General features: G+C 39.6%; 1 protein-coding gene across 2 annotated transcripts in view; it reads right to left on the bottom strand.

Moving 5' to 3' along the window:
* Positions 1-27,008, bottom strand: part of plch2a (phospholipase C, eta 2a) — a 171,307-nt gene that overhangs the window by 2,159 nt on the left and 142,140 nt on the right. The window contains exons 10-22 of one of the 2 annotated variants that reach the window (XM_070969486.1): positions 18,703-18,810; positions 15,643-15,798; positions 14,647-14,745; positions 14,204-14,304; positions 13,946-14,034; positions 12,995-13,177; positions 12,802-12,909; positions 12,320-12,444; positions 11,715-11,799; positions 9,153-9,299; positions 7,832-7,911; positions 5,889-5,966; positions 3,260-3,635 (exon numbers count right to left, since the gene is read on the bottom strand). In XM_070969486.1, the coding sequence (XP_070825587.1) occupies positions 3,260-3,635; positions 5,889-5,966; positions 7,832-7,911; positions 9,153-9,299; positions 11,715-11,799; positions 12,320-12,444; positions 12,802-12,909; positions 12,995-13,177; positions 13,946-14,034; positions 14,204-14,304; positions 14,647-14,745; positions 15,643-15,798; positions 18,703-18,810 (1,735 nt within the window). The remainder of the gene's footprint in view (positions 1-3,259; positions 3,636-5,888; positions 5,967-7,831; positions 7,912-9,152; positions 9,300-11,714; positions 11,800-12,319; positions 12,445-12,801; positions 12,910-12,994; positions 13,178-13,945; positions 14,035-14,203; positions 14,305-14,646; positions 14,746-15,642; positions 15,799-18,702; positions 18,811-27,008) is intronic. The other variant, XM_070969487.1, reaches the window with a different exon arrangement.

Raw genomic sequence — 27,008 nt, forward strand, 5'->3', positions numbered from 1 at the left:
GCATGTCTGTAATTTGTAACTTACAAATAAGCCTTTACCATTCACCTTTGTGTTCTTTTCTAAAAATCTGCTTAAAACCTGTCTGAACCTGAGTGTCTTGATCTATCAGCCTGCTTTTTAGTGATGTCATTGTGTTCCCTGATCTCAACAACTAACAAGAAGTGCACAGCGGTGCTACCATCAATTGGAATTTCGGTCAAAACTATAAACGTAGGTCTTAAGTTGCAGTAGACCTTTAAGACCTAAAACATTGTACAGGTCATAACACAGTGAAAAGTTACAAACAAACATGAATTGTGTTCCCAACTTGCCAACAGTGAGCTTCCCTGTCTGGACCTGCAGCACTTTTCAAAGATGTGAACAAAACAGACATGGTGCTCCCTTAGGTCATTTTGAGTCAGTCCACTTTTAAAAATTTGTGAAAATGGAGAAGTATATGGATTTCAAACACCAGCCAACCCAAATAGGTGTGTTATATGGGCCATGGGAGAAGCAGCCTGGTTAGACAGAGAGACTGATGGGTGAAGTGAAGGTGAAGGTGCACAGGATGTATTTAAAGGTCACATGCAACAGTTTACCTGGCTCTGGTCATCCCCTCAATTCTGCACTAGGAACAGAGAAGGCGTGCAAAAGGGACAGAGAGGAATAAGAAGTTTAGCAAAACTGGAAAGAAGAGGGAGAATGGATGCAAGGAAACAGCTTACAGGACAGATAAAGTGTCTTAACAAGAGAAGTTATTGCTGATCGACATGAGAACAAATATGACAGCATTTGTTTTACACTGGAAAGAAAGACAAGAGGTAAAGATGCAAAGACAAAGATAGAGGTTCATCATATGACTTGCAAACAAGTAGAGCATCTGCCAGCATCATCTGATTTAACAGATGTCAGCACCCATGACTATTGTAATTTGGCCAGAAATCTTTTATATTCAACTCCCTAAATATACTTGATTTTCCCCACAAAATTCATTTTGATAGTATAAACACTGATAGCCATCACATAATAAATCGAGAGAAGCCGGTGCTCAGCAGGAACTGGATTCCCCCGAAATATGTCATGTGAAGGAGGAAGAGGGTTTGTCCATCAGTCTGCAGCACAGATGTCAGTTCCTTGTGACTTCCAATCCTCAGCCACTTGTTGTAGTTTGTGTTCATGAAATTACGTACTTTCCAAGACTTGAATTGGATTTAAACTTCAACACATACAGATATCATTGTACTTTAACTTGTTTGAGGCTGTTGTGATGGTCTATTGGACTGCATTACATTGAAAAGCATTAATTTTGCATCTCTGTATATGTAAAGGAGACAAATAATACAATCCAGCTCAAAAATGCAAATATATTCTGACCAGTATTGACTTTCATAACTTTGAACTGCAATGTACTGTAATGAGCACGTTCAAGGAGTAGTAGTGAGTAAAAGTGTTAAAAGTGTTAAAGTGTTAAAATTGGGATGTTTTGAGAAACATGGACTGACTTTATTCTAAAATTGACTTTATTATCAGAATAAAGCCACATTTATGAGAAACTGAATCATGATATGAGAATAACGTTATGAGAAAGAATGGCTGTTGTAGAACATAACAAATGTATAGACTATTTAGTCTATTACTAGACTGAGTTGATCAGATCCACATTACCCTAATTAGAAATAAATGACAGCAAAAAACAATTGTGCCTTTAGATCTGTGGTCAAGATAATGACTGCAGTATTTGTTCATTCAACTTCACATGAGCTCTGCAGTTCTGTGCAGATATTCCCTTCTGGTGCAGAGTGATCAAGTTGCTCTAAGGTTCTTGTTCATATTCAGACTGCAGAGAATGAAGTTTTGGGCTGTTTTCCAAAGCTGATTTCCTCTAGGCCTCAGATGGGGTCATATGAGGGTGTGGCTTTACCTTTTCTGTATTCATGCTGCTTTAGTCCATATGCATCAAAATAACTAGGATCAAGTTATTTACTACAAAGGTTTTTTTAACTACTTCTATTCATTTTAGGCTAAACTTACCACTTCTCTCATCTGCCAAGCATGTGAGTAGTATCAGGTATGGTATTTTAAGGCATAGAGAGGAAAATTGGAAACAATTACTTCAAACAGGAATAAATAAAAAACCTTAGGAGAAAGCTACAAAAGCTAGAACTGAATTCACTTAGTTAATGCTAGACAGAAATGCCAGGGGATTTAGACTTCACTTCAAACTACCAGGGACACATGGGATGATGAGGTGTGTCTTACTTTCAGCTACACAGCAGAGGGTGATTCTGACACCATGATGTAAACACTTGTGGTCTTAGCACATAAGGAGGCTGTCTATGGTTTACAGTACACAAAAGGCCCACAACATCCACTACATAGCAGCTACCGGGTTATTGCTAATACTGCTTCAGATACATCTTACCGGCAAAGAACATGGGGGACTTATGGCGCAATTCTTCCATTTTCTGGGCAAACAGGGCATTCATCTCGCGCTGCAGGGTGCCAACAGCCCTCTTTCGGCTGTCGAGTACAGAACATGGAGGCAACATAGGAGGCGACTCCAAGCTGCTCAGACTGCCAAAACTGTCACAGCTGCTACTATCACTAAGCAAGAGACCTCCATTTGCATTACTGTTTGCGAATGGGGTGCAAACAGTGCCATAGTTGGGGGGTGTTGCCTGCTGCCAACAGAGATTGGTCCTACAGTCTGCTGTGAGGATTGGTGCTGGAGTTACAGCATTAGGGGAGCGTCTTCGCGGAATGCTGCAGGACCGGGTGTTCCTCTGTGATGCGTCAGGCTGAGGTCGAATGTGCTGGGCACCCAGAGTTTGCATGGCTTTGGATCTGGGGAAGGGGATAGGTCGAAGGAGAGCCTGGGGCGAGTACTGAAACTGGGCCTCCACACATGACTTGGGAAGAGGAGGACATGGCTGTGACTCTGTCTGGGCAGTGAGGGGCTGGGGCTGGGGCTTCGTAACGGGCTCTGGCTGAATTTGTCTCTTGGTATCGTTACTTCTATCCTGCTTCTTCGCATGTACCATTTTGGACTTGCACCCCTGCCTTTCCTTAACTGGACCCTTTCTTTCAGCTTCTGGACTTTCCTTGGAGCCCATCACACATGTGATGCAGTTGGAGGACATCCCCACCCTGCCTGAGCTGTTAAGTGCAACGCGGGCAAACACACCTGGCTTCACGTCCAGCGGGTCATGAAAGCGGAGCCGACTGGCCCGTTTCAGAGGCTCACTCAAGGGTCTTCGCTGAGCAAAAAGTGGGCTCTTACCTTTACCCTCCTCAGGGTGAAAAGCCCCATTGGTGTCAGGATGGTCCCAGGGGCCCCTGGCTTGGTGAGATGCCAGCGAGTCCCCGTTGCGGTGTAGTGGTGTTGTAGACTGGTAAGAGGTGGCAGCAGAAGCCTTGTCCTCAGACTCTTGCTCCTCACTAGCACCCTCTGAGCTGTAGTCTTTGGTGTCGATGGCAATCTCTGGGAAGCCCTTCCTGATTTTGGGCTGGCCTTTGGTGGGTGCACTGGCAGTACGGCGCAGGAGGTGGGCACCGAATGGGTGCTTACGACTGTGCTGTGCAACAGCATGGCTGTCCAGGGAAGCCTGCTTTGGGTTTCTGTGAAACAGCCCTTTTATGCCGCTGGCTGCTCTGGCCTGACAAAAAACACAACAAAACATCATTGTCAAACTCAAAAGCCTAAATGAATAAGTCAAGGAGAAGATATACAAGAACAATGTTTGCCATAATGTAGGTGGCACTGGTCTGACACTGAATTACAGCAACAATGCTTCTGTTTGTACAGTAAGCATGCTTAAAAAGTAATAAAATAATTCCACCTATATCCATGTTTACCCAAGAAACTTAACACACCTGAATGATCAGTCTTTAACATGATCATTCAGCTATAATTCATGCTGATTAGCTTTGAATTCCACTTGGATTGTGAAGTGTTTGTGTGTTAGACACCAGCGGTAAATTGTTACAACGAAATACAGTGACTACAATGACTACTGTGTGTAGAAATAGACAATTTCCAATTTTGGCACTTCCTAGATCAACTAGACCACTGCAATATTGGGCTAAAGGTAACACAGAGACTGCAATTTCAATGTTGGCTTTCATTCACAAAATACAAAAAATTCAGAATAATGAAGTTAATGTTATACTTAGATAGGATTTCTTGATTTCTGAAAATAGTGGCTTTAAGGTGACAGGAAAAATCTGAATTCTCATTTAACATTGAGACTACACAGATTTAAAAAATGTAACACTGTGTGGATGTTTCCTGTGCCTTTAGGTGCAGCATGGTGATAATCAAAAGTCACAAAGACTGAGGCAAAAATGATGACAATGATGAGGACAGTCAGACAATGACTATGTGAAACTATTGTCTGTCAAACTGTGGAGCTCATTTTGACAGACAATCTTGTAAATGGCATTGGACCAGACCACAGAAATGACAAACCAAATAGAGCGTTAGAGGGACAAGGCATCATCATATTAACTAAGGTATTTGCTATCAAAAGTTTGAAACAATGTGAATGAAGTAGATCCAAATAGTCCAACTGTTGACTGCTGTGGTGAATTTCTTACTGAACATCTGTCTGCAAGAAAGCAGCAGTACAGTAGAAAAAGACAAGCTGATAAAGAAAAGAAGAATTTGGTTCAGTGAAAAAGGGAAATGTAGGCTGAATTGAATATACAATATACAACAATTATTAAGATACAAGGAGATGGGACTCAATAAAAAACTTAAAAACAGTCCAATATTATGGGAAATACACTTATCTTACAGAGGCAAATTACAAGCTCAATATTATTGTTATACCCCTGTTCATCTAGCACTGAGATAAGTCCAGAGATAGCATCAAAAAATATCTGAAAGCAGTGTGTTGCAGCAGCTCCATTGAATGCCATTACCAAATTTTTGAACAACTCTCCAGGATATCTGACTCTAGATTTATGTGTTAGATTGGCAGAGCCAGTGGATGCTGCCAGGTATACTAGAGTGTAGCCTAAAAAATAGGAACCTGGTATACTTTGAGAACAAGAAAATATGGCAAATGTTAGAGACAGCATAATTCAATGCTTTAAAGTAAAACTTACAAAAGAGTTGGACTGAGAGTTCGTGGGTATAGCTACAATCCAAAATCCACAATTTAAATTGGCTGTGTCAAGACTTTGACTAACCAACTAATGTCTGGCTGTGGTACCACGGAAAGTACATATTTTCCAAAATGTCGGACTGTTCCTTTATCTTTCATGAGACACTGGCCTGATATGCTGGAATACAATTGTCACAGAATGAAGACAGATTACAGTATGAAAAAAAATGTAATTGTAAGTCTATCAACTGACAATTAAAAACTGTTAGGAAAACTCTTCTGCAGCATTTTCCAATGGAAGAACAAAACAGCAGATAAAATGATTGAAAACAAGGACAGATATCAAAAGAGAAATAAATGTCCTCAAAAGCACTGAAACTGAATATACCTGCAGTGCAGTGCAATGAAAAAAACTCCTGAGTTAAGAGGAAAATACACTCTCAGCAAAAAATAGCAGAGAGAAGTCACTGCAGTCTGGCAGATTTCCTGGCTTACATCTCCTCTCTATTCAGCTCTTTAACTGTGTAGGTTGGATCTACTTGGGGGGAGTGTGTGTGTGTGTGTGTGTGTGTGTGTGTGTGTGTGTGTGTGTGTGTGTGTGTGTGTGTGGTTGGGGGGGGGATCAATGATGAAGCAGTCACGTCAAGCCTTCATAACTCATGTGAGGCATGAGTTGGCCTTATAATTTTTAATGCTTGCAGTTGGCTGACAAGGAGGGCATGTGCAGGGGGGATGTCACTTAGGTGCCAAAGAGGGTGGAGCATGTGGCTCATGCAAGATGCCGACTGGGTCCCACTACACCTGAGTTTTGAGTGGCAGCTTCAAGGCTCCTAAAAATTTCCTGCCTCTAAATGGAGCGTTTGGAAAAAGAGAGGTCCACTGAAATCACAAACAGACACAGGAAGAGAGTGAAAATCAGAGAGGTGGAGGATGAAAGAGAGAAAAAATGGGTGTAGGGGAGGTAAGAGAGAAATCACAACAGGAAGCACACAGCAAGAGCTGTGAAAGAGGAAGTTCAAAGTAAGGACAATGTGAACAACAGAGCGGTCATTTACAACATGGCTGCAGACAGCTGAATGCATTAAAAACAGAAGGGTCAAAAGGAAATAAAATTAAAACTTGTGTGGTGATAGCAATGCTTACATTATTTAGGACCCAAGAAAAAACCTTTTGGAACAGAAATAACAGCAATAACACACACAGGCAACATATCTGCCAGTGCACCATTTCTACTTCACTGAGGAATGTTTCATCTGAAATTAAGATGAATTAAACAGAACTGAAGCTGTTATCCAATAGAGGTTCGGACATTTACATGTAACTGCATGAATTTACTGTCCACTTCATGGCCAGAAATAACCAGCTAATGTTGGATAGTAAACTCTGGCTCACTGCCAGTATTCCAGGTCATCACCAAGGTGTTGGACGGGGTTGAGGTCATGGTCCTGCTCAGGTCAGTCAAATTCTTCTACACCATGTAGGAAATCCATTTCTTTAAGGACCTGGTTTTGTGCACAAGGGCACTGTCATGTTGAATTAGGAAAGGGACAAACCCAAACCACTGACACAAAGGTGGAAACAATCTGTAATCTAATATATCAGAGTATTCTGGACCATTGAACAGGGGTGTCCACATACTTTTGGCCCTAATTGAAACACATAAGACAACCTATATTTTTATATAACTAGCACATCTAGATTACAGTATGTCTCAGATTGGTCCTACTGTGTATGTTTTTATTGTGTATGTTAAATTTTGTGCCCATGCACATCAATCTCCCTTTGGAAGATAAAGTTAATCAAGAAATCAATGTTCAGTCAGCGACAATGTTGAACCTTAATATTTCCTCTTTCATTTCATCGTTTTTTTAAGAATTTTGCCATTAAAAGCAGTTGCAGGAAGAGGTATCAAACCTCAAACTTCTTTCGTCAAAGGAAAATGAAAGGTTTGCATGAAACTATCAATTCTCCTCCAAAAAGGAGGAAAACCATTTGCCATTTTGGTATGGCACTAAAACTCTGGTATCTTATTTGTAGAATTCAAATATTTAAATGCCACCTAAGGGGTGGCAGAAGAATTGTTTGGAAAAATTGCCACTATCAGTCCTGCTGGTTCAAAAAAAGCCCTGCAGCCACTGGTGAACAAACCACACAGATCAAACAACTGGTCTATTGTTTATTCCTGAATTCAGAATTATATGTAGATAATTTTATTCAGTTGTTGCTGTTTCCAAGCTTTCCTTTGATTAAAGAAACCTCGTAGTCATTTTGTGCTTTAGCATTTTTTGGCACTACAGCTCAATCGCTAAATTGGCCAAGCCAATATATTAGCCAATTTTAGATTAGTGGAAATATAATGTAATGCCAAACATATGTTTGAGATCAGTCCATCCATTACATAGTTTGTCCAGCGGAGAGCACTGACAAGTTTATTTTTACACTGTAAAATACAGTACTCAGTACAGTAATTCTTAGAGAAAAAAAGATTATTAGCCAATATATCATTGAGTTTTTCAAAATGAAGAGCATAAAAAATCAGTTGGGCTCTAATTCACTCTTCATTGTTTTCATTTTCATAATCATTTCACGCAATCAGTCTCACGTACAGGAGATACATTTATGATTTGAAAAGCTATAAATGTGCAAAGCTGTTTTAAAATCTCAAACTTTAGAGGAAATTTCAATAGTACAGCAAAGGTAACAGGTTTTTCATACATTTCCAGCTGACCCTCAGTAGTACCTACCTTACCAGTGATGTCATTCACAGCTACATGAACAAAGATGGAAGCCTCCTCCATACCTTCCAAGTACACATGGCGATAACCTGCACACACACATCACAGGGACAGCTACAATATCAGTGAGTTACATACACAGCTGGGCACATAGAAATGGCTAAATAGGTGTATCAATCAGCACTGAAAAAAACTTTTTCTGTGGTTGATTGGATCATTTAAAATCTATCTATCTATAAACTATCTAGGGAATCCATAATGTATCAGTCTTGTGGTATCGATACTATTTAACAAACAGGCCACCAGATAACAGGTAATCTTAAAACTGTAAGGTGTGGTGTTCCTCAAGGCTTGATACTTGGCCTTTTATTATTCTGTCTATATGCTCCTTCTGTATGCTTCTAGGTGGTAAAATCCTAATGAGGTCTCAATTTACACTTCCAGATGAAAAAAGCTCTGACAAAAAAATTTCTGTTCAATGCAAATAAAAATCAAATGCTAATATCTCATTGGGCTATGCATAAACTTGACTAGATTTACTTGAAAATAAAATCAAGTGGCATCAAAATGCAAATTTTGGCTATGTATTTGGCCACCTCCCCTATAACTGGAGATTGTGCATGGAATGGCTGGGCAAATGGATAAACTGTTGATCTTCATGAAATAGCTAAAATCACAAATTGTTATTTTTACATTGATCTGTAAATGTGCATGAATTAGGGATGTCCAGTTTTTTTGACCCTCAATCCTTTAAGGTTGGGTATCTGCTAGTATGAGTCTGATCCAATACTTATATCAACCTATGACACAGCTGCCAAGATTACATTCAAGTTAATGTAACCTGTCACAATCAAGATATAATGTGTTAATGAGGGGTAGGTCTGCTTATGAGCTTACAACAGAGCCAAACCAGATATTTTCCCCCATTGCTATGCTAAGCTACGCTATCCACATTCTTACTTCAGCTCTCTATTTAACACACAGACATGAGACTAATATCCATCTTTTCATCACACTCACTGAAAGAATACAAATAAGCATATTTTACAAAATATGAAAAGTATTCCATTAATAAACTCTGCTTAAGTCATTCATAATAGGATGGTGCGCCAAACAATACTGGTCTCAGAATCATCCCAAAAGAGTGCCTGATATTCAGCAATATCTGATATGAGCAAATTGAATTTCCTTGTCTCTGGAAATGAATCATGAACCATAAACAAAAATGCAAAAACAACACTTTTATGGTCACCATAGAAACTGTGAAAGATGTGGGTGAGGCGGGGTTACTACTTTTCCATCTAAAAGCAGGTGCCTCACCATGTCTTACCTGGCATCATGCTGTTGAAGGCGATGGTGCGCTGGCCGATGAAGTCCTGACCAATGGGGTCATGATCCCACACAAGGAAACGCACCAGGGTCAGCTCCGGCATGTGGACTGTGAACACTAGAGTCTCCTCCCACATTGGGTTGAACCCTACAGGACAGTCCCGGGAGGGTGGTGAGAGCAGAGGGAGTAGAGAGGAAGGGAAAAGAGAGAAGAAAAATTGAAAAAGACAGAAGGTGAAAGAGTATGACACATAATGAGAAGAGAGGAGAAGTTAGGCAGATAAATAGAAAAGAGAGAAAGAGTGATAGACATGGACGACAGACAGGGTGGACCGTCCATGAGAGAGTCAGAGAGCGAGCTCAGCACTCATCAATTATTTAGGGTGTGTGAGCAGACTGAGAGGTGCTGCCCGCGCACGTCTCCTCATGCTGAGCTCATCAATTATAGATCACAACTCGTACAGACGGCTTCAACACACACACATGCAGGCACACATTCAACAGTCACATTCAACCAATGCATGGCTCTTATCAGCACATACATGCATTGTCAAAGGTAAACCACAGCTCTCCTCATGCAAACACCAGGACAGCATGCGTGGCTCAGTTTACCGAAAACAGCACTGTGGAGCAGAGACCATGAGTATCCAAATTAAACTGGCCAGCACTTAACGATTCATCTTTAACTATAGTGACTCAGTGAAATTCATCCATGTGTCCTTGTAAAATAGGACTATTGACTTCTGTCTGATAACTGACCGTAAACCATGCCTCTTCTGTAGAGCAGAGAAAGGTCATATAAAATTGGATGATGCAACACAGCTGTAATAAATTTCTCTGTTTTGCACTTCCAGGCCCCTTCCCAGGATTTGCTCGCTCAAAGGTACAATACATTACGATAGTTCACTATTGGTTAACAGCACAAATTTGCACATCAAAGTTCCCCAAAGCTGAACTTCTCCCCCACAAGGAGTAGTCCATGGAATCATCCTGATTCCACTGAAAATGATTTTGCTCTAAACTATGCTACCCTCTTTGGATGAAAGCTTGAAGCTTGTTTAATCTCTGTTCAGTGTGATTAGACATACGTTCTGTTACTGTACGCCATGCATTTAATAGGCTTCATTTGAACATCTCGAATTCCAGGTTACACATGCTACAAATACATTTTGACAGTCATAACTGCAGACTGACTAGCTGGAATTATAATTCAACACATCTGCAGCTGCATTCTGGCTGGTAAGAAAGACTATTCAAAATATCTCCGAATAGATATCAATCTGTCAGAAAGAGGTATTTGAGATATCCTGAATGAAAGTGCACACTAGTCAAACAGCTGTCTTTGAAATAAATCTATCTGATTTTGAAATGCTCAAAGGCCTTGCCATATTCTGTTGCACCTGTGACCATACTCAACAGTGATGTCCCTGTGTCCTGCAGTCCACCTGTACACTACTGAAACCAGTGGAGCACAGCAAAATCAAGGTTTTCATGGAGTGATAGGTACCGTTTCAAACTGACCCTCTCCACAATATAGGCCTAACTCAATAACAAAGTCTAACTCATGTTTTTGGCTGTTCAGGCTTTGCAAGTTGAACTCAGGAGAACAAACTCTCCAAACTGACAACTGGAGGATGTACTGTGCTCAACTTAGCAGGACAACAGTGTTCTGTCTGACATCAGCAGCCAGACTCGCTCAATTCAAAGGTCCACTTAGTACTTTGTTCAGACCTTTCAACTAGGTAGGTTGGGTGGGTAGGCGGAAATAAGCGTTAGCTTCAGCCTATGCCTTTTCGGTTTGGTTATTTGTCATCATAACTGTATTTTCTGGTAAACTGCATATATCTTAAATGACCTGACTGAAATAAAATTTTCATTCATTCATTCATAACTACATTAACCTTGAAAACTGTTCTAATCACTTTTAATGTCTATTTTCTGAATTATAAAAACAAGTCTAACATCAAACAGCACTGCCTCTCTGCCCCTCTCTTTTTCATTTACACAGATTTATTCATTTGTGTGGCACAGGTACGTATACAGTAAGGCACGCTGCTCTGCAACCTTACTGTCCAACAGAAACACGAACCTTAATTTCAGACAGACAGACAGACAGACAGACAGACAGACAGAGTAATCTGGCAGGAACAAACATCAGATTTCATTTCTTTTGGGTGGATAATGTAACAATGCTTACTGCATTATAGCCTCAAATTCTGCTATGAGAAACCTGGATTAGATACATAGTTTTAGTGGAGAAATCTTACTGCTTTCACTTTTGGTTGTGTCATGTACAGTATCATGCAGAAATAGTGGTACGATTGTGATGGAAGCAGTATTCAATCACATGAGGCTTTAGTTAACTCTACATAGATGTGCTATAAAAATCTGATCTGTGATCTGTGATGTCATGAACATCACAATTTAATCAAATAATTTATTTACTCTGCCTTAGTATTAAGTCAGTATCAATCCATCAAAATAGGGTATTTCTATGGCAAGTAAATGGCAAGTAAGTTTAAATGAAGACTAATAACCTAAATAATTCATCTCATCAACTCACCGTTATCATCCACCACTCTGGTCTGCTCCTTGCAGCAGTCCACTGGGAGGCCGATAATCTCCACCTCCACGAAGGGATCAATGATCTGCCACGAAGATGTTACACAACATTAAAAAATTTCTTCAGACTAACCACTTGCTCTGATAATGTTCCAAGAGCTTTAATAATCACATTCCATTACTTCTTCAATATCACCATTCATCACCATTCAGTGAAAGTGTGAGCTTGACACACATTGCTGTGTTCCTGATATAAAAAAAACAACAAAAAAACTTTGTTACAACACCTTGGTATTGCTTTCTCCTGAGAAAGTGTACTCCACTGATGCAGTGAGATCAGTGTGATCAGTGAGAGGACTAATTCACAGAGTGGCTTTCTACAGTGCAGAGGGCTGCGTCTGGTAAGTAAGCACTGGTGCACAAAGCAGTTTGGTAAAGTTGTGGAGTTACTTACTCACCACTGGCATCAACTGAATGTATCTTCGTGATCTTAACAACAATAATAGCAACAAACTATTTCACAGACTATAAGACAGCCCTAAGTGAAACACATAAAAGCATAATATATTCTAATATTTCTCCTAATAATAAAAAAGTGTGCCCTACCTCTCCTCTGTCTCCTAGCATCGAGTCTTTGGGTTTGGGAAGCTGTTGTCCGCTGATGATCTTCAACACCAGCTGTTTCCTCATCTGAGCTGGCAGTGGATCCTCCAGGTTGGGGTTGAAGTTACCTGCAATGGCAAGACAAGAAGCACATACCTTTATTAAAATCAAAAATTTGATTCTAAAGTTTAGAAATAACCATTTTCATCATAACCCTTTACACTGCCAATCATCGTAATATTATATTATATTATATTATATTATTACATTTTTAAATATACATATTTAAAAGGCAACCAGCAGTGCCAGTCAGTCAGCAGAGAACACAACTGAACTTTATCAGTCTTCTAATGCTTACATATAAAGAAAATAAGGACAGCATTCCTGACAGTGCAAAACTGAAACTACAAACTGAGGTCAACGTTAAAAATGAACTCCATACTTGCTCCTAAATTGATAGGAAGGAAACCTTTTTACGTACTGACCTTCACACATGCAGGCAGGCTTGAGGATGTAGCCACAGTTTCCATTGCTGTAGAATTTGGCTCTGTTGAGCTGGAGGACCCGGCCTTCTGACTGGTAGTTGAGTGCAACTGAAATGACAGTAGTTCATTTCCTTATTGGCAGCACACAGGATGTTTTAGTTTAATGTGCTGGTTAACGCCAGCAAGCTCGTACCAAGCTGACAGCCGGCGTTCCAGAAGGGCTGGGGGTTGAAGTTGGAAGAGTCCACGCGGTAAGAGGAAGGGTAGATGCGGGAGAGCTGTCGCTGGTTGAAGAGGATGAAGGATGAAGCTTTCTGCTGCATCACTTGGTGCGCTTTGGTCTCACTGAGTGATGACACCTGCCAGCTGCAGTTGGCTGCCAGGGACAACAAAAATGCGTATTTTGAACTTGTTTGCAGTGATCTGTTCAAAGGTACAATAAGGGTTGTAGTGCAGAGTATATGCAGGTATATGGTGTATACCCACTTATTTTTCAGTTGGCATTACGTATACCCACTTACAAATGGATAAGAACGTCAATAATAAATAATTAAATTAATGACGGAAAGAAGGAAATGAAGGAAATATGAAGTGAACAACTCGAATCAATCTGCTTTCAGAAAAAGGACCATGAAATGCTACGTAAGCGCTATTAGCCAGCAGCTGAACTAACAATAGCTCAGTCCCTGCTCCCGCTCATGGATCTGTTGCTGCTGCTCCATCCTTCTGTGGCTAATGTTAATTTCATAATGATCAAAGATGAATGAAGTCAAGCAGCAGAAGTTAAGTGACAATGTGCAAATACTACTGGCACATTTTTGGGTGAACTAAATATACAAAAATAGTTTTACATGTAAGTGTTAATAACACAGAGCGTCTATCCTTTGCTGGACGGGTCACTAAAAAAAAAAATTGGACACAATTTAAGACCCACCACTACACCACTGAGTACAATGATTTGAGTATTTATACTTTATCTGTATTATTAAAGGGGAGTCTTCATCAAAGAACCACTCACAATTTAAGTTACCAACAAACAGAGATATTGTACCATCCCTATTATGCCATTGGCATCAGGTTAGCAGTACTCATTTGTTTGAGTGAGTAAAGCTAACAATTCCACAGAGTGAACAGAAGTGCTCACCTTGTGCCTCGATATCATAGAGACCCACAGACCGTGTGTACTTGACCAGGTCAGACAGAGCTCTGGATAACTTCATGGTCTTCTTCTTTCTGTGAGGTCAACAAGGTCCAAAAGTTACACATGTACACAAACATATATACTCTTAGTAGCAGCTGATATATTTTTAAGTGTGACAGTGCTCATATACACAAATTCATGTGTGTGTTTGTGTGTGTGTGTGTGTGTGTGTGTGTGTGTGTGTGTGTGTGTGTAGCATACTTGCTATGGTGCAAGGGGGCACGAGAGGTGCTACTTGTACTCTCTTGGTCTGTATCTGTGTCTTCAAAGCTCGACGTCTTCTTCAGCTTGGTTGTCTTTTTCTTCAAAAGACAGAGTTATTATCCAGTGAGGAACCAAAGCACATTGATGAGAGTTCTGGACATTTGCCGAGCTTTACCGTCATTTTATTGCTGAGTGCAATGATGATGCAGCAACCCACTTTCACATAACACATCATCCACAGTCAGGAAGTCTGGTTTACACTATTCTGACCAAACTTACGAGAAACACCTTGTGATTAAAAGCTGATAATGGAAACCATCTTTTAATGCCTATGCTCATTTATCCTTGTCACGGAAAATGAACAGACTGGGCAGATGTTCAGTCTGACAAAAAAAAGACTTTAAAAAGAAAGCAAGGAGAGGGGAAGGGAAAAGGCCAACCTTGCGTTTAGAGAAGCTCCCGATGAAGGAGCGGCCTGTACGCTTGTTGGTGCTGGGATTAGCCTCGTCCGCTGTGTCTGTTCCATCCTCAGCTTTACCCTGACAGCAGAGGACAAACTTGGCATGTTTAGACAGGAAACATTTAGGAGATTTTTAAGTGAGACAAAAAAAATGCTGACTGGCTCTTCTCCTGTCAATCACCCCAACATCTTATGTCTGTGTCATATTTCTGTCATTTATTGGACTGAAATGTTAATTTCATGATTTGTTTGGGATAATTTCAACAAAATTAAATTGAAGACAATTAAAAACTGGTTGTTCTTAGAAAGAAATCACTTCACCATAACTGTTTTTTTTTACCCACAGTTAGATTCAAAGTAAATATGGAACATGGTCTTTGTATCCCCACTCAACATAAATAAAAAAACAAGACCACTGAGAAGAGTCATCAAACGCATAGACAACATCCTCCCATTTACTGAGGGAAAGCCAACAACCACAAGCTCTCCTCTCTTCGCAGTGATGCAGTAACCCTTTTATTTTTGTGATATAGTACATTTAAGGTCATCCTGGCCACCCCAGAAATGACAAGTGTTTTTCACATATGTTCACAGTGACATGTCTGTTTTTATCCAAGCAATGTATTCATATTCAGTTCCAGCCAGTTTGTTGCTCTGTTTGAGTAGGTAGGGTTAAGAGTTTTCACAATAAATTGTTTGGGTTACTCATCCACATCATCACAGCTAGCTCAGTGATTTGAGCTGTTATCCTGTCAAAATCCTGTTTCTGTCACCTCCTCACCCTTGATTACAGGAGGAAGAGGAGAGTGTAAAATGAGTCAGTTCAATGTCTGCTTCTGTTAAAAGACTGGAGGAGGCTGGGTTTTTCCCCACAGCGAGCCAGCAAAACAACACAAAATTTGGTATACACTGTATAATATACATTTAAAATCTAAATGTTCTTCTTTTAAGCATGTAATTTAGCGTCTGCATTTACCTTAGAGCCGGTTTTGTCGGTCTGCTTCCCAGCAGGTGGCAGGGCTGTGATGGTGAAACTGTCTGGGTCTTCTCTGTCTCGGATCTTGGACTCCTTCATCAGGTTGTCCAGCTTTTTCTTGGCCATGTTCTCTACCTGCTTCCGGTTGGCTGACGTCTGGAGGAGGAAGGAACAGTTGGACATGACAATGATATATGATCATACATGATTCAAGAGGTGAGGACAACTTTGGAGTTCATGTCTGAGAGATATTGCTCATTCTTCACATTTTCCATGGTGTAAACGCTATACAAATGATTTTTCTCTGCTTTTAAGCATTTGTAAATTTGATATCTTTGGATTTGGACTGTTGTCGGACAAAACAAGCAATTTGAAGAGGTCACCTATCACTCTGGAAGATTGTGATGGACATTTTTGTTCTTTAAACTATTTCCTTACACTTTATAGGCTGAAACATTGACTGAAAAAAAAAATGAACAGATCAATCACTGATGAAATAAGTACAAGACATAAAATATTAACTTTTAAAAACAATTCCTACCTGGACAGATAGGGAATATCTCAGTGCAATTAAGTATTTACAGGAAGGAATACAAGAGCATGTGCAAAACACTTAGTCAAATGACTTCAGTGAAGCAGAATTGCAGAAGAAGCAGCTGCAGAACCTCAGCTATTAAACCTTGTGAGAGAGAACAAAGCCATCATTTTGCAGTATGATTTCAAGTCCACACAGGAATTGTGTTGGGCTGGAGGCAGAGATGTCAAATCCCGGACAGAAAAAAAACAAAACTATTTGCATGGTGTATTCAGCTCAAAGCAGATGAGAAAATATGCTTTTTTTATAATCTAGGTGAAGTGACCCTTTCAGTCAAATGGCTTTATCTGGGGTCCTACTGTGGGAGAGGCCTTGGATAATTATCTCTTACCCTGATCTGAGCCGAAGAAAACACATCACACAGGATTAAGAGCTTTCATAACAAGTAAAGATGAAGCAATACATGATGTCAAATAATGCAGAATGTCCCACACTGGTTGATGAATGGACCTTTTTGTAATGTAAGCATTTCCACATATGTGAGAACACAAAAGAGAATGATAATGGGACCTCTGCTCATTGCCTTGTTAAGAACAATATGCACATGCTCAGTTCAGCCATATGGTGGCAGAGTGTATCAAGAAATCACTTCAGTGTGGAATCAGACCACAAGCAACAGGAACATGCTGGAGCAAGAGTTTTATCTCTAAGTGCTCAGAGCAGACAAGTCAAAACTGAATAGATAGGATCGATATTTAGCTTTCATTAACGAAGAATGTGGAAAGGATGCGGGGGGATTACACATCTCTTATAGAAATGCTAAATATTGTGATGATAAATATATGATATACATTATATATTATGATAAATGTTTCATTTACCCTGAGCATGCATAGCCTAATGCTTAATTCTTATCAGAGTACAAATAATACTGTGTATGTATGTATAATTATCACTTTTCTCTCTCCAAAATGAAATTTGGTTGTTTCAGAGGCTTTTCCACCCGGACAGAAAAATATTTTGGCCAGAGAGTGAATACTTAAGATGCTTTTTACACTGGCTTTGAATCAAACTATAACAACATCTAAAGCCTCAGCCACTAACGTGAAAACAATGCACACACATGCTGCATTGTTTGAACTAAATATCTTTCATCAATGCATTAGTTGCAATAGGTAATAAAAAATTATTGCAACACCTTTAGCCTCACAGTGTAAATCATGATGTGATACACACCGTCCACACCGGTTCGTTCTAAACTTTTAACTCAGCGCCAGTGACTGCAGCCAAGCTTAACTTAAAAGCAAACTTCTACCTCTACTCACCTTCAACTGTTGTTTTTCAGAAATCCACATAATTATTACCTAATAGTTGCAGTTCTGCCATTTTGTAGACTAACCCTCTTGAAATTGTCCATGTTGTAGCTGGCTGCTAAAGCTAAAACCTGGCCTCTTTATCCTACCAGCTTCAGTTTCTGGCTGATTCTGAGACCAATAATGCTGAATATCACTGGCATTGTCTTCATTAGTTTTAAGATATAAAAGACACCTATTGATATAAATGTTTGGATCCAGACAAAGACTCTTAGCAATGCATTTCAGGGAGCATCTGTAAGATGCATTGTTACAAAGCCTTATTGGGCCGACCACTTTCAACTTTCACAGGCAGGATGAGAAAGTATAAGACATGACTGTGAGATTTCTGAAGTGGTTGAGAATGAGCTTTTTATACAGTACCTTCCACTTTGAAAGAAGCAAGCAACAGTTGATGAGAAGAAGAAGGGACAAACAGGAAAAGAGAAGAGTAGGAAATGAGAACAAATAGCCACACCGAAAAATACAGAAGCAAACACCAGAGATAGCAGTCCAGGAGATAAACATAGGAACAAAGGCAAGACGGGAGAGGAAAACACTCAATCACCATCGCTTAGCTTAGACATGAACCATCAAGAACAGGAAATATGTGCACAATTCACATTTCATCTGCTGGACACAAGGACAGAGAGCCTGCCTCTCAAAAACAGTTGGAACATTGTTTAAAACATAGAACAGAAAGTCATACCTTGTCCTGACTGACAATGCAGAGAATACATTTAATGTCTGACCTCTTCAGCTTCATTGATTTTGGTAAATGTATGCTTATTCTGAATTTGATGCAGCATCACGTTTTGTGACAGGAGCAGCTAGAGACTGGGAAAGATGCGGAATGCTCCAAAAACACCTGTTTGGAACATTCCACAGGTAAACAGGTTCATTGTAACAGGAGCATCCTGGAAAGACTAAGTCGTTCACAAGCGATGATGGAGAGAGGTTCACCATTTTATGAACACATGATTGTATAAAGGAGATTGATACACGAGCTCAGGAACACTTTGGAAAACTGTTGCTGTTAAACACAGTTTGTGGGCAAATGATTGCATTCTATTTTTCTTTACATTTTGCACAGTGTCCCAGTTTTTTTGGAATCAGGGTTGTAGAAGAGATGAATGTGGCTTTGTGGACGAAAAGACAAAACAGGCTACATACATCTCCATTCATCAGCTTGCAGTCGTCCTCCATTTCATCAGCGCTGTCCTCGTCCGACACGTCTCCCTCTTCTGCATTCTCATCAATGTTTGGAGGCAATTTCTTCCCCTGATGGAGAGAAGGCAGAGTCAGTACAGCTTCACATAAAAACTGCAACATTTATTTAATCAATTTGTGGGTCATGAAAAATTCCATCCATTACACAGGGCATCCTTGGGGTCATGGCGGTGACCATTTACTATAATCACAATATCCCCAATTTAAGTCCAGCCAAGGACCATTCTCTCAGTCTCTTTCCCCTCATTACCTCTCAGTCATCTCTCTCCTGCACTACATGTAATCAAGGCTCAGTATATATATATATATACACATATATACATATATACATATACACACACACACACACACACACACACACACACACACACACACACACACACACACACACACATATATACATATATATACACACACACACACACACACACACACACACACACACACACACACATATATATATATATATATATATATAGTATTTGACATATACTGCATATATCACAACATAAATTGAGACAATAATTGGGCTTGAAGATCTCCCTAATCTGTAAGAGTTACAGATTATATTTTTATACAAAAAATAAACAAAAATATGCAGTCAGTTCAAATCTGTACCAATTCACTGAATTCAGAGCTCAGTGAAGCTTACAGTAAGCTTATATCCAGTAAGCTTATATCCTGGTCACAAATGTTCATCAGTTTGAATGCCTCATTTTCACACTTACTACTGGCACCATGTCATACTTTTTCTGCCTCTGAACTTGTTCCTATCTGCATTTGTTTCAGAGAGTAACTCTGGGATTCTAGTAGGCACGGCTACGTTGCAGTTGTATTCTGTCCACCAAACGGCTTCAATCAGCACCAAGAGACAGAATTCTTCTGCCATTCCTGGGTCTGATTTCGTCTGGCTCAGTCTATTTTGATACAGTTTGATACAGCTTCCATCAAGCCAGCTTATAGACTTTAGACTGCTTCTTTATTGATCCCAATCTGGGAAATTGTTCTGTTACAGTAGCAATGAACAAAAAACATACAGACGACAATAGAATATATACAAGAATTTAAAAAAGTAAACAAAAAGTGACAAAAAATATATACAGAAAAAGCAGCATATATAGTGGCATAATTTATAGTGGCTAATGTTAGCTAAACAGTTGTTTAACCAACGTTACTGAGATTGTTGGCTTTATAAGTAGTGCAAGTAGAATAGAGTCTATTCTACTTGAGCTCCATTTTAACATTTCCATTATGCCTCAAGACTGTCAAGCTGTTGTTTCATGTGCTCTGCAGGAGTGATCATCTGTCTCATCTATTTGACTGTTGATTTCAAAACAAACTATGAAGGCATGTGGTGTGTTTAGCGATCAACCCTGTTCTGCCTCTTATCTGTTCCAAAAAGACTGTTATATGATTGCAAAGAAACTTGTTTGTTTATGTGATGTGAGTGGTTGTTAGTACATTGTTAAGCAAGGTATCCTCTGGACAGAAATGCCTCTAAAACTGTCAGTGTTTAGACCAATTCATGTAGCCAGCCCTTGTTACGCAGCCTTTAATGTATTTTTTATGGTTGTCTTGACATCGTCTTTGGCTAGAAATCCCTCTTAAAAAGCTGAAAAACCTTCCAGTGAATTTAGTAGCTGATAAATCCATGGGTGGACCATGTCCATTTACAGCACCTGTTGCACTTTCTATTAGATGGAGATATGAGGAGGAGACTAAACAGGGAACGGAATATTTTGGTGAGAGATGGGCCCATTGTCACTATCTGAGCCATGGATTTTTCAGGAATATGTGAGGTTGTTTGGTAGTTAACAATCAGTCAATCACAGTGACCCACAGCATGAGTGTTGTTGGGCAGTGGGAAAGCTGAAGGGATGGATATCAGTGCTCCTCACAGTGCCTATATACCAGTGCCATCAATAACACTCTACCGACGTATCTGCAGGTAGTAGTGTTGGTATAATAGCTAGAAGAGCAGTCCTTTGCATGCCCGGTATTGGCAAGATGCCTTCTCTTGAGTGAAAGCATCTGGTGTCGATAAAGCCTCATTAACCTCAATACTGTTCCCTCCCCTGTTAACAGAGGGCTGCTGCTGCTGCTGCTCATCATCATGTTACCCTGTCTCTGTTGGTTAAAGCCAGATGTGAAACTAACTTTAAACTAACTGCTTTAATGATTAACACCACAAATTCTGCCATACTGCCAACCCAGACAGATGGTTTGCATGAGCTTTGAGCTTTTCAAAATGTTTGACATTCACCCTGAAGCTGCAAATTTTGGTATAGTAGAGGGGGATCACAATGCAATTGGGGGCTGTTCTTTATAGTTACGGATAAAAACAATTAGATAAATATAGTTTTTGTCATCAATTACTGTTTCAGGAAAACTGTCTAATGCTGTCTTAGCTTTGACTGATGTTCAACTGTACTACCTTGTACATGTCAATATATTGACATGCATAATCCAGAGAGTTTCATCACATGGTGCAACCACAATCACCTGAAGCTCAATATCAGCAAAAACAATGAACTTGTGGTGGACAGCAATGCTTTAAATATGGATGATGCTGCAAAGAAATTGTTAAACGTGGATGCTCCACACACATCTTCAAACTAGCAACACAGAAGATCTAAACAATCAGCACAGCTTCAATGTGGAGACCAAGATTAGTGTCATCAACACAATATCGACCAAATGGTCACAATCTCCCCTTCTGTGCCTGAGTTACAGTGTTGAATAATGGACAGAAAAATGTTTTTGCGGAACATTATGATGTCAAAGTGAAGTTGACCTTGGCATTGAATTTCTGGATAGAAAATGTCCCCGCTTCTTCAGTTCTTGAGTTATGGTCAAAAATGTGTTTTGTCAGGTGAGAGTGACCTCTGACCACCAAATTCTAATCAGTTTGTCCTTGAGCCCAAGTAAACACATTTGAAGAAATTCCTCAAGGCGCCCCTGAGATACTGTGTTCACAAGAATGAGACGCTGGTAGGACACACTTTGTCCACTGTCAAGCTGGCAAGCAAGGTAAGACCAAAGGCAAGTTGCCGACTCTCTCTGATGACTCAAAAAGCAGATGTCACATCTGGAATCAACACATCAGTAACAATAATCACCATGTTATGACAACATTTGTCAGAGCAGGACAAGAAATACATATCTACCTATATCACAAAATCATAAAGCAAAGCAAAATCATAAAGCAAAATAGTAAAACCTTAGTAATAAATAAAGCAATTCCAATTTAATGCAGACAAATGAGCTAAAACAAAAACAGATGGATGTTAAAGAGGGGGAGCTTAAAAATTTAAATTGCACTAAGTATTAGAATTAGGTAAGATTTTGTGTTTTGCATGTTATTCCAAGCTGCAGTTACATGAGAAAAACTGGATTTTGCAAGCTCAGTAAAAACAGCTGGCACCTGCAATATAATCCTATTTGAGCATGTTCAATTAAAAGACAGTAAAGAAGTAATAAAGAAGTAATGTCAAGGCAAGGCAAGGCAAATTTATTTGTATAGCACAATTCATACACTAGGCAATTCAAAGTGCTTTACAGAAGCATAAAAATCATACATTTTGATTAGGAGAGAACAAAAATAAAAATAAAATACAATTAAAGGAAAATTACAGAAAAACAGAAAAGACAATAATTTAGCATTTAAAATGATTAAAACCATTGAGCAAATACATTTACTTTAAGTAAAAGCTGTAGCAAATAAAAATGTTTTCAACCCTGATTTAAATGAGCTGACACTTGGTGCAGACCTCAGGTGTGCAGGGAGAATGTTTCACAGGTGAGGAGCATAATAACTGAAAGCTGCTTCACTTTGTTTGGTTCTGATTCTGGGAACACACAATAGACCTGTCTCTGATGACCTGAGAGGTCTGGATACTTCATATGGAGTCAATAAATCTAGAATATATTTTGGTCCTAGACCATTTAATGCTTTATAGACCAACAGTAAGATTTTAAAGTCTATTCTTTGATTCACAGGAAGCCAATGTAGTGATCTGAGGACTGGTGTGATATGGTCCATTTTTCTGGTGTTTGTAAGGACTCGTGCAGCTGCATTTTGGATCAGCTGTAGTTGCCTAATTGATTTTTTGTTTAGGCCAGTAAAGACTCCATTGCAATAGTCCAACCTACTGAAAATGAATGCATGAACAAGTTTTTCCATGTCTTCTTTGGACAGACAACCCTTGATTCTGGTTATATTTTTCAGGTGGTAGTAGGCTGATTTGGTAATCAGCTTTAAATGGTTGTTAAAATTCAGGTCCGAATCAATAATTACACCAAGATTTCTGGCTTTATCTGTTGTTGTCAGTGACATGGAGTTAAGTTGAGCACTGATCTTTGACCTTTCATTTTTGGGGCCAAAAACAATCACTTCTGTCTTATCTGCATTAAGCTGAAGAAAATTCTGGCACATCCACTTGATTTGATGAATACACTCACTCAGTGAAAGTAAGGGACTGTAGTCATGTGATGACACAGAAATATAAAGTTGTGTATCATCTGCGTAAGTATGATAAGAAATATTATGATGCTCCATAATCTGAGCTAGGGGCAACATGTAGATATTGAAAAGAAGTGGTCCGAGAATGGACCCTTGTGGCACCCCACACATCATCTTCTTTCGTTCAGACACATGCTCACCAATTGACACAAAGTAGTCTCTATCTTGTAAATAGGATTTGAACCAATGTAGTACAGTGCCAGTAAGTCCCACCCACTTCTCCAGTCCGTCAAGAAGTATGTCATGATCAACTGTATCAAAGGCAGCACTGAGATCTAATAATACTAAGACTGAGGTTTTGGAAGCATCATTTTTCAGATGTATGTCATTTAAAACTTTGATAAGTACAGTCTCAGTGCTGTGGTGTGGACGAAATCCAGACTGAAATGGATTAAAAAGATTGTTCTGCATCATGAAAGCATGCGTTTGTTGAAAAACAACCCTTTCAATAATTTTTCCCAGAAAGGGAAGATTTGATATTGGCCTGTAGTTACTTATTACTGAAGCATCCAGATTAGTCTTTTTTAGGAGAGGTTTTATTACTGCAGTCTTCAAGGCCTGGGGAAACTGACCGGACTGAAGAGAATTATTTATTATCTGCAACACATCTGGAGCTACGCAATTAAAAACATTTTTAAAAAAGTTTGTTGGCAGAGTATCAAGGCAGCATGTTGTGGATTTTAACTGTGAAACAGTTTCTGTCAGCCTTGTATGGTCTAGAAGGTTAAAATGTGCTAGATTAACTGGAGTCAGGGACTAAGAAAACAGTAAAGGTCTAATAAAACCTTTATATAAATCTAAATAAACCCAGCGTCTTTCACTAGCCCGGTCAAATTGTCAGGGCATCAAATGCTGATGCTTAGTCGCCCCTTGATATCTTATATAGACGCACAAGGTATCAGAATTTAATGCTCTGGGAATGAGATCAGGACACTTATGGAGAGAGAGGGCTATTTTCCTGCTGAGCCCCACCCCCCTGCAAACTGTTTTGGCTGATGGTGGCCATGTTTTTAGACTGATCTCGCTCATTTACAGTAGAAAAATGTATTTCAGTCCCCTCATGCTACATACCAATTGTGGAGTTAATGCAGTAAAAATAAAAAGTTCTATTCATATTACTGTTTTCCAAAAAATGTAAATTGCCCGAAAGCCCATCATGGCAGACTTTTATGGTCCATGAGACCTTTTTGCAAAACACATTGTGCTGGACTTACCTAACAGCAATTTGAGCTGTTGCAGAAAATAAATAAATAAATAAATAAAATTAATAATAAACCGGCACAAACACAATAGGGTTCTGCTCCTTTGAGGATTGAAACTTATACATTCATTTTCTGTGGTATTGTTATTTTTTTTAACTTGGCCCGGGGTAAGGCTTCATGTTGTGGTCCCATTGTGTTTTCCAGCTAATAAGGCTCAGATAAAGTCATCTGCAGGCATGTCAGAGAGAAAGAAAAACTTTCTACTTCACAGTGTTCAAAGTTCTATTGCTCAATGGCAGTAGTGCAACAGTGATTCTGACTGAAAATCTGACTGGGGATAAAACGTCAGATTTATGTTTCAAAAGAGGTTAAAACCATGCATGTACTCCAAAGTAGTTCAAGTACAGCTTTCAATTTACTTTATGCATCTGGATAATGAGGTGGGTGAAAGTATAACTTGTACTTGCAAGGTCTGGTGGAAGTTGCTGGGATTAGAGACACAGCTATGGCCAGCAGAAGGAGTAGAGATGGGGGTAAAAATGTCGCTGTCTTTGGTGTATTAACTTGAGCAAGCTGCAACACAGCATGAGACTTACCTGAGACTAACATGAGCCCACAGCATGAAGCAGATGTAGCGTTACACACTGGAGACTTAATAGCACAGCCCCAAAGACTGTCAATTTTTGACAGAGCTTCTGACACAAAAACAAAATACTGAAGTGCGCCAGTTGCAAGTAAGTATTACAGTTGTTAAGAAATTTGAGTTGGTAAATTGCAGTACAAGAATGAAACTAGTGCTGGGCTGTATGACCAAAAATGTATTTGACAGTAGAAAAATTAACATTTTTGTCTCAGTCCAAAAAAAGAAAAAAAAACTTTCAAGAGTGAAAACCACCTTTAAATCATGGGATAGTAGCCAAATTCATCTAAGAATTAGTAAATTGATATTTGATGAGTAACTGTGCAAAAGTACATGCTAAAAAACTGAACCTGAGCAGTTTTACAGATGTTTTAACACAGGTATGTCCAGGCACTCATTTAGGCACATCTGGGCAGAGTACCGTTATCTCATCCAGGCACACGGAGAAACTCTTCAGTTGAAAACACTATTTCAGCCTTTTTTTCTGTTTGCTTTTGTTCTTATCTCTCATAAAAGGGCGAAATGCAAATAAAACAGTAAAATAACACCTCGGGCAGCTCAGCAGAGTCCTCTGTGAGTGGTCTGTCTATTCATGTATGAATGAGACGGAGTGGTGAAACTAACTGCGCACTTACACCGGTCAATAGCTCAGCAACCAATTGGTCAATTTTGATGATCAACACCTCTATCGACCAGTCAGAGTGAAGAGAATCCAGGGGCAGCACCTAAAGTCTCCACAGAAACACCAATGCAATCCAGAAGGAAGTATCCCCACAGATAATATATCGCATGAGGAGCGCTCCCTCCACTTAGAAACCTCCTCCTCTTTATGGAAACAACCAGGACCTTCATGATTGATCTCAAACTAACACAGTCATAGGAGCAGACATTGGCAGGGTTTTTTACTAGATGGAATATAATTTTTGACCACAAAACAGCAAAGGTAAGACATACTTTATGATGTTGCAAAGTTTTTTTTGCTACTCTGTGGCAGCTAGTTTGGCGAGTCTTCGTTGCACAGTGTGGAGGCAGAAGTCATCGTAATCAGCACAGCAGACTTTCTAAATCTTAAATTCATACATTCTTGATATCATGACATGACATATCATGACATCACCTGCTTGTGGCTGAGGTGGTGGAGTAAATTGCTCGTGTTGCCGCCTCCAGCGATAACTTTACCCCGACAGCACTTGCATAAAATGGCTGTTTGGTCGATGTCATTTTTTTGAAACCAAAAATCCTCCAAACAACAGACATGGCTCCTCTTTTTGGCTTCTTCTGTGTCATCATGTTGTTGTGTCATCAGTGTCGTGTGGCGCAGCGTTCCGAACGTTGTGTGATGAAATACACTGGTATGGTGGTATATTAAAAATTCATATAACGAAAATATTCACCGGTATTTGGTGTGAACCAGTATACCGCGCAGCACTAAATGAAACCAGTACTGAAAGTCTCACAACGTCCTTAAATGTTAACATTATGAGGAGCCCATGTTACGGGGTTGTTAATTACCAAAACCCAGAGCAACCTGGGCAGGCTCCATAGCTCACAAAGCTTGCTGTAAAGGTATGGTATCAATTCAGGGCGACAATGATGAGTGGAGAAACATTTGATCATCTCAGAGCTCCTCTCAGCTGTTAAGTCAAGCTGACTAACCAGAACTGCTCCTAACTAATTACAACACTGATCAGTGTGACCGGCTAACGATCCAGTCTACAGTCTGGAGTTACTATACACAGTCCATAAACAGCTTCAGATTTTTATTCTTCAAAGTTTTCTTTTTCTTTTTTTTTTCTTCCAAACACATCTTATTCAGACACTTTCTAATAACAGCACTTCAATCAGCCCACTATCTCCTGCCTTTGAAGTCTGCACTGTGAGGTTC

This window comes from Chaetodon trifascialis, chromosome 8, assembly GCF_039877785.1.
Source record: "Chaetodon trifascialis isolate fChaTrf1 chromosome 8, fChaTrf1.hap1, whole genome shotgun sequence".
Lineage (NCBI taxonomy): Eukaryota > Metazoa > Chordata > Actinopteri > Chaetodontiformes > Chaetodontidae > Chaetodon > Chaetodon trifascialis.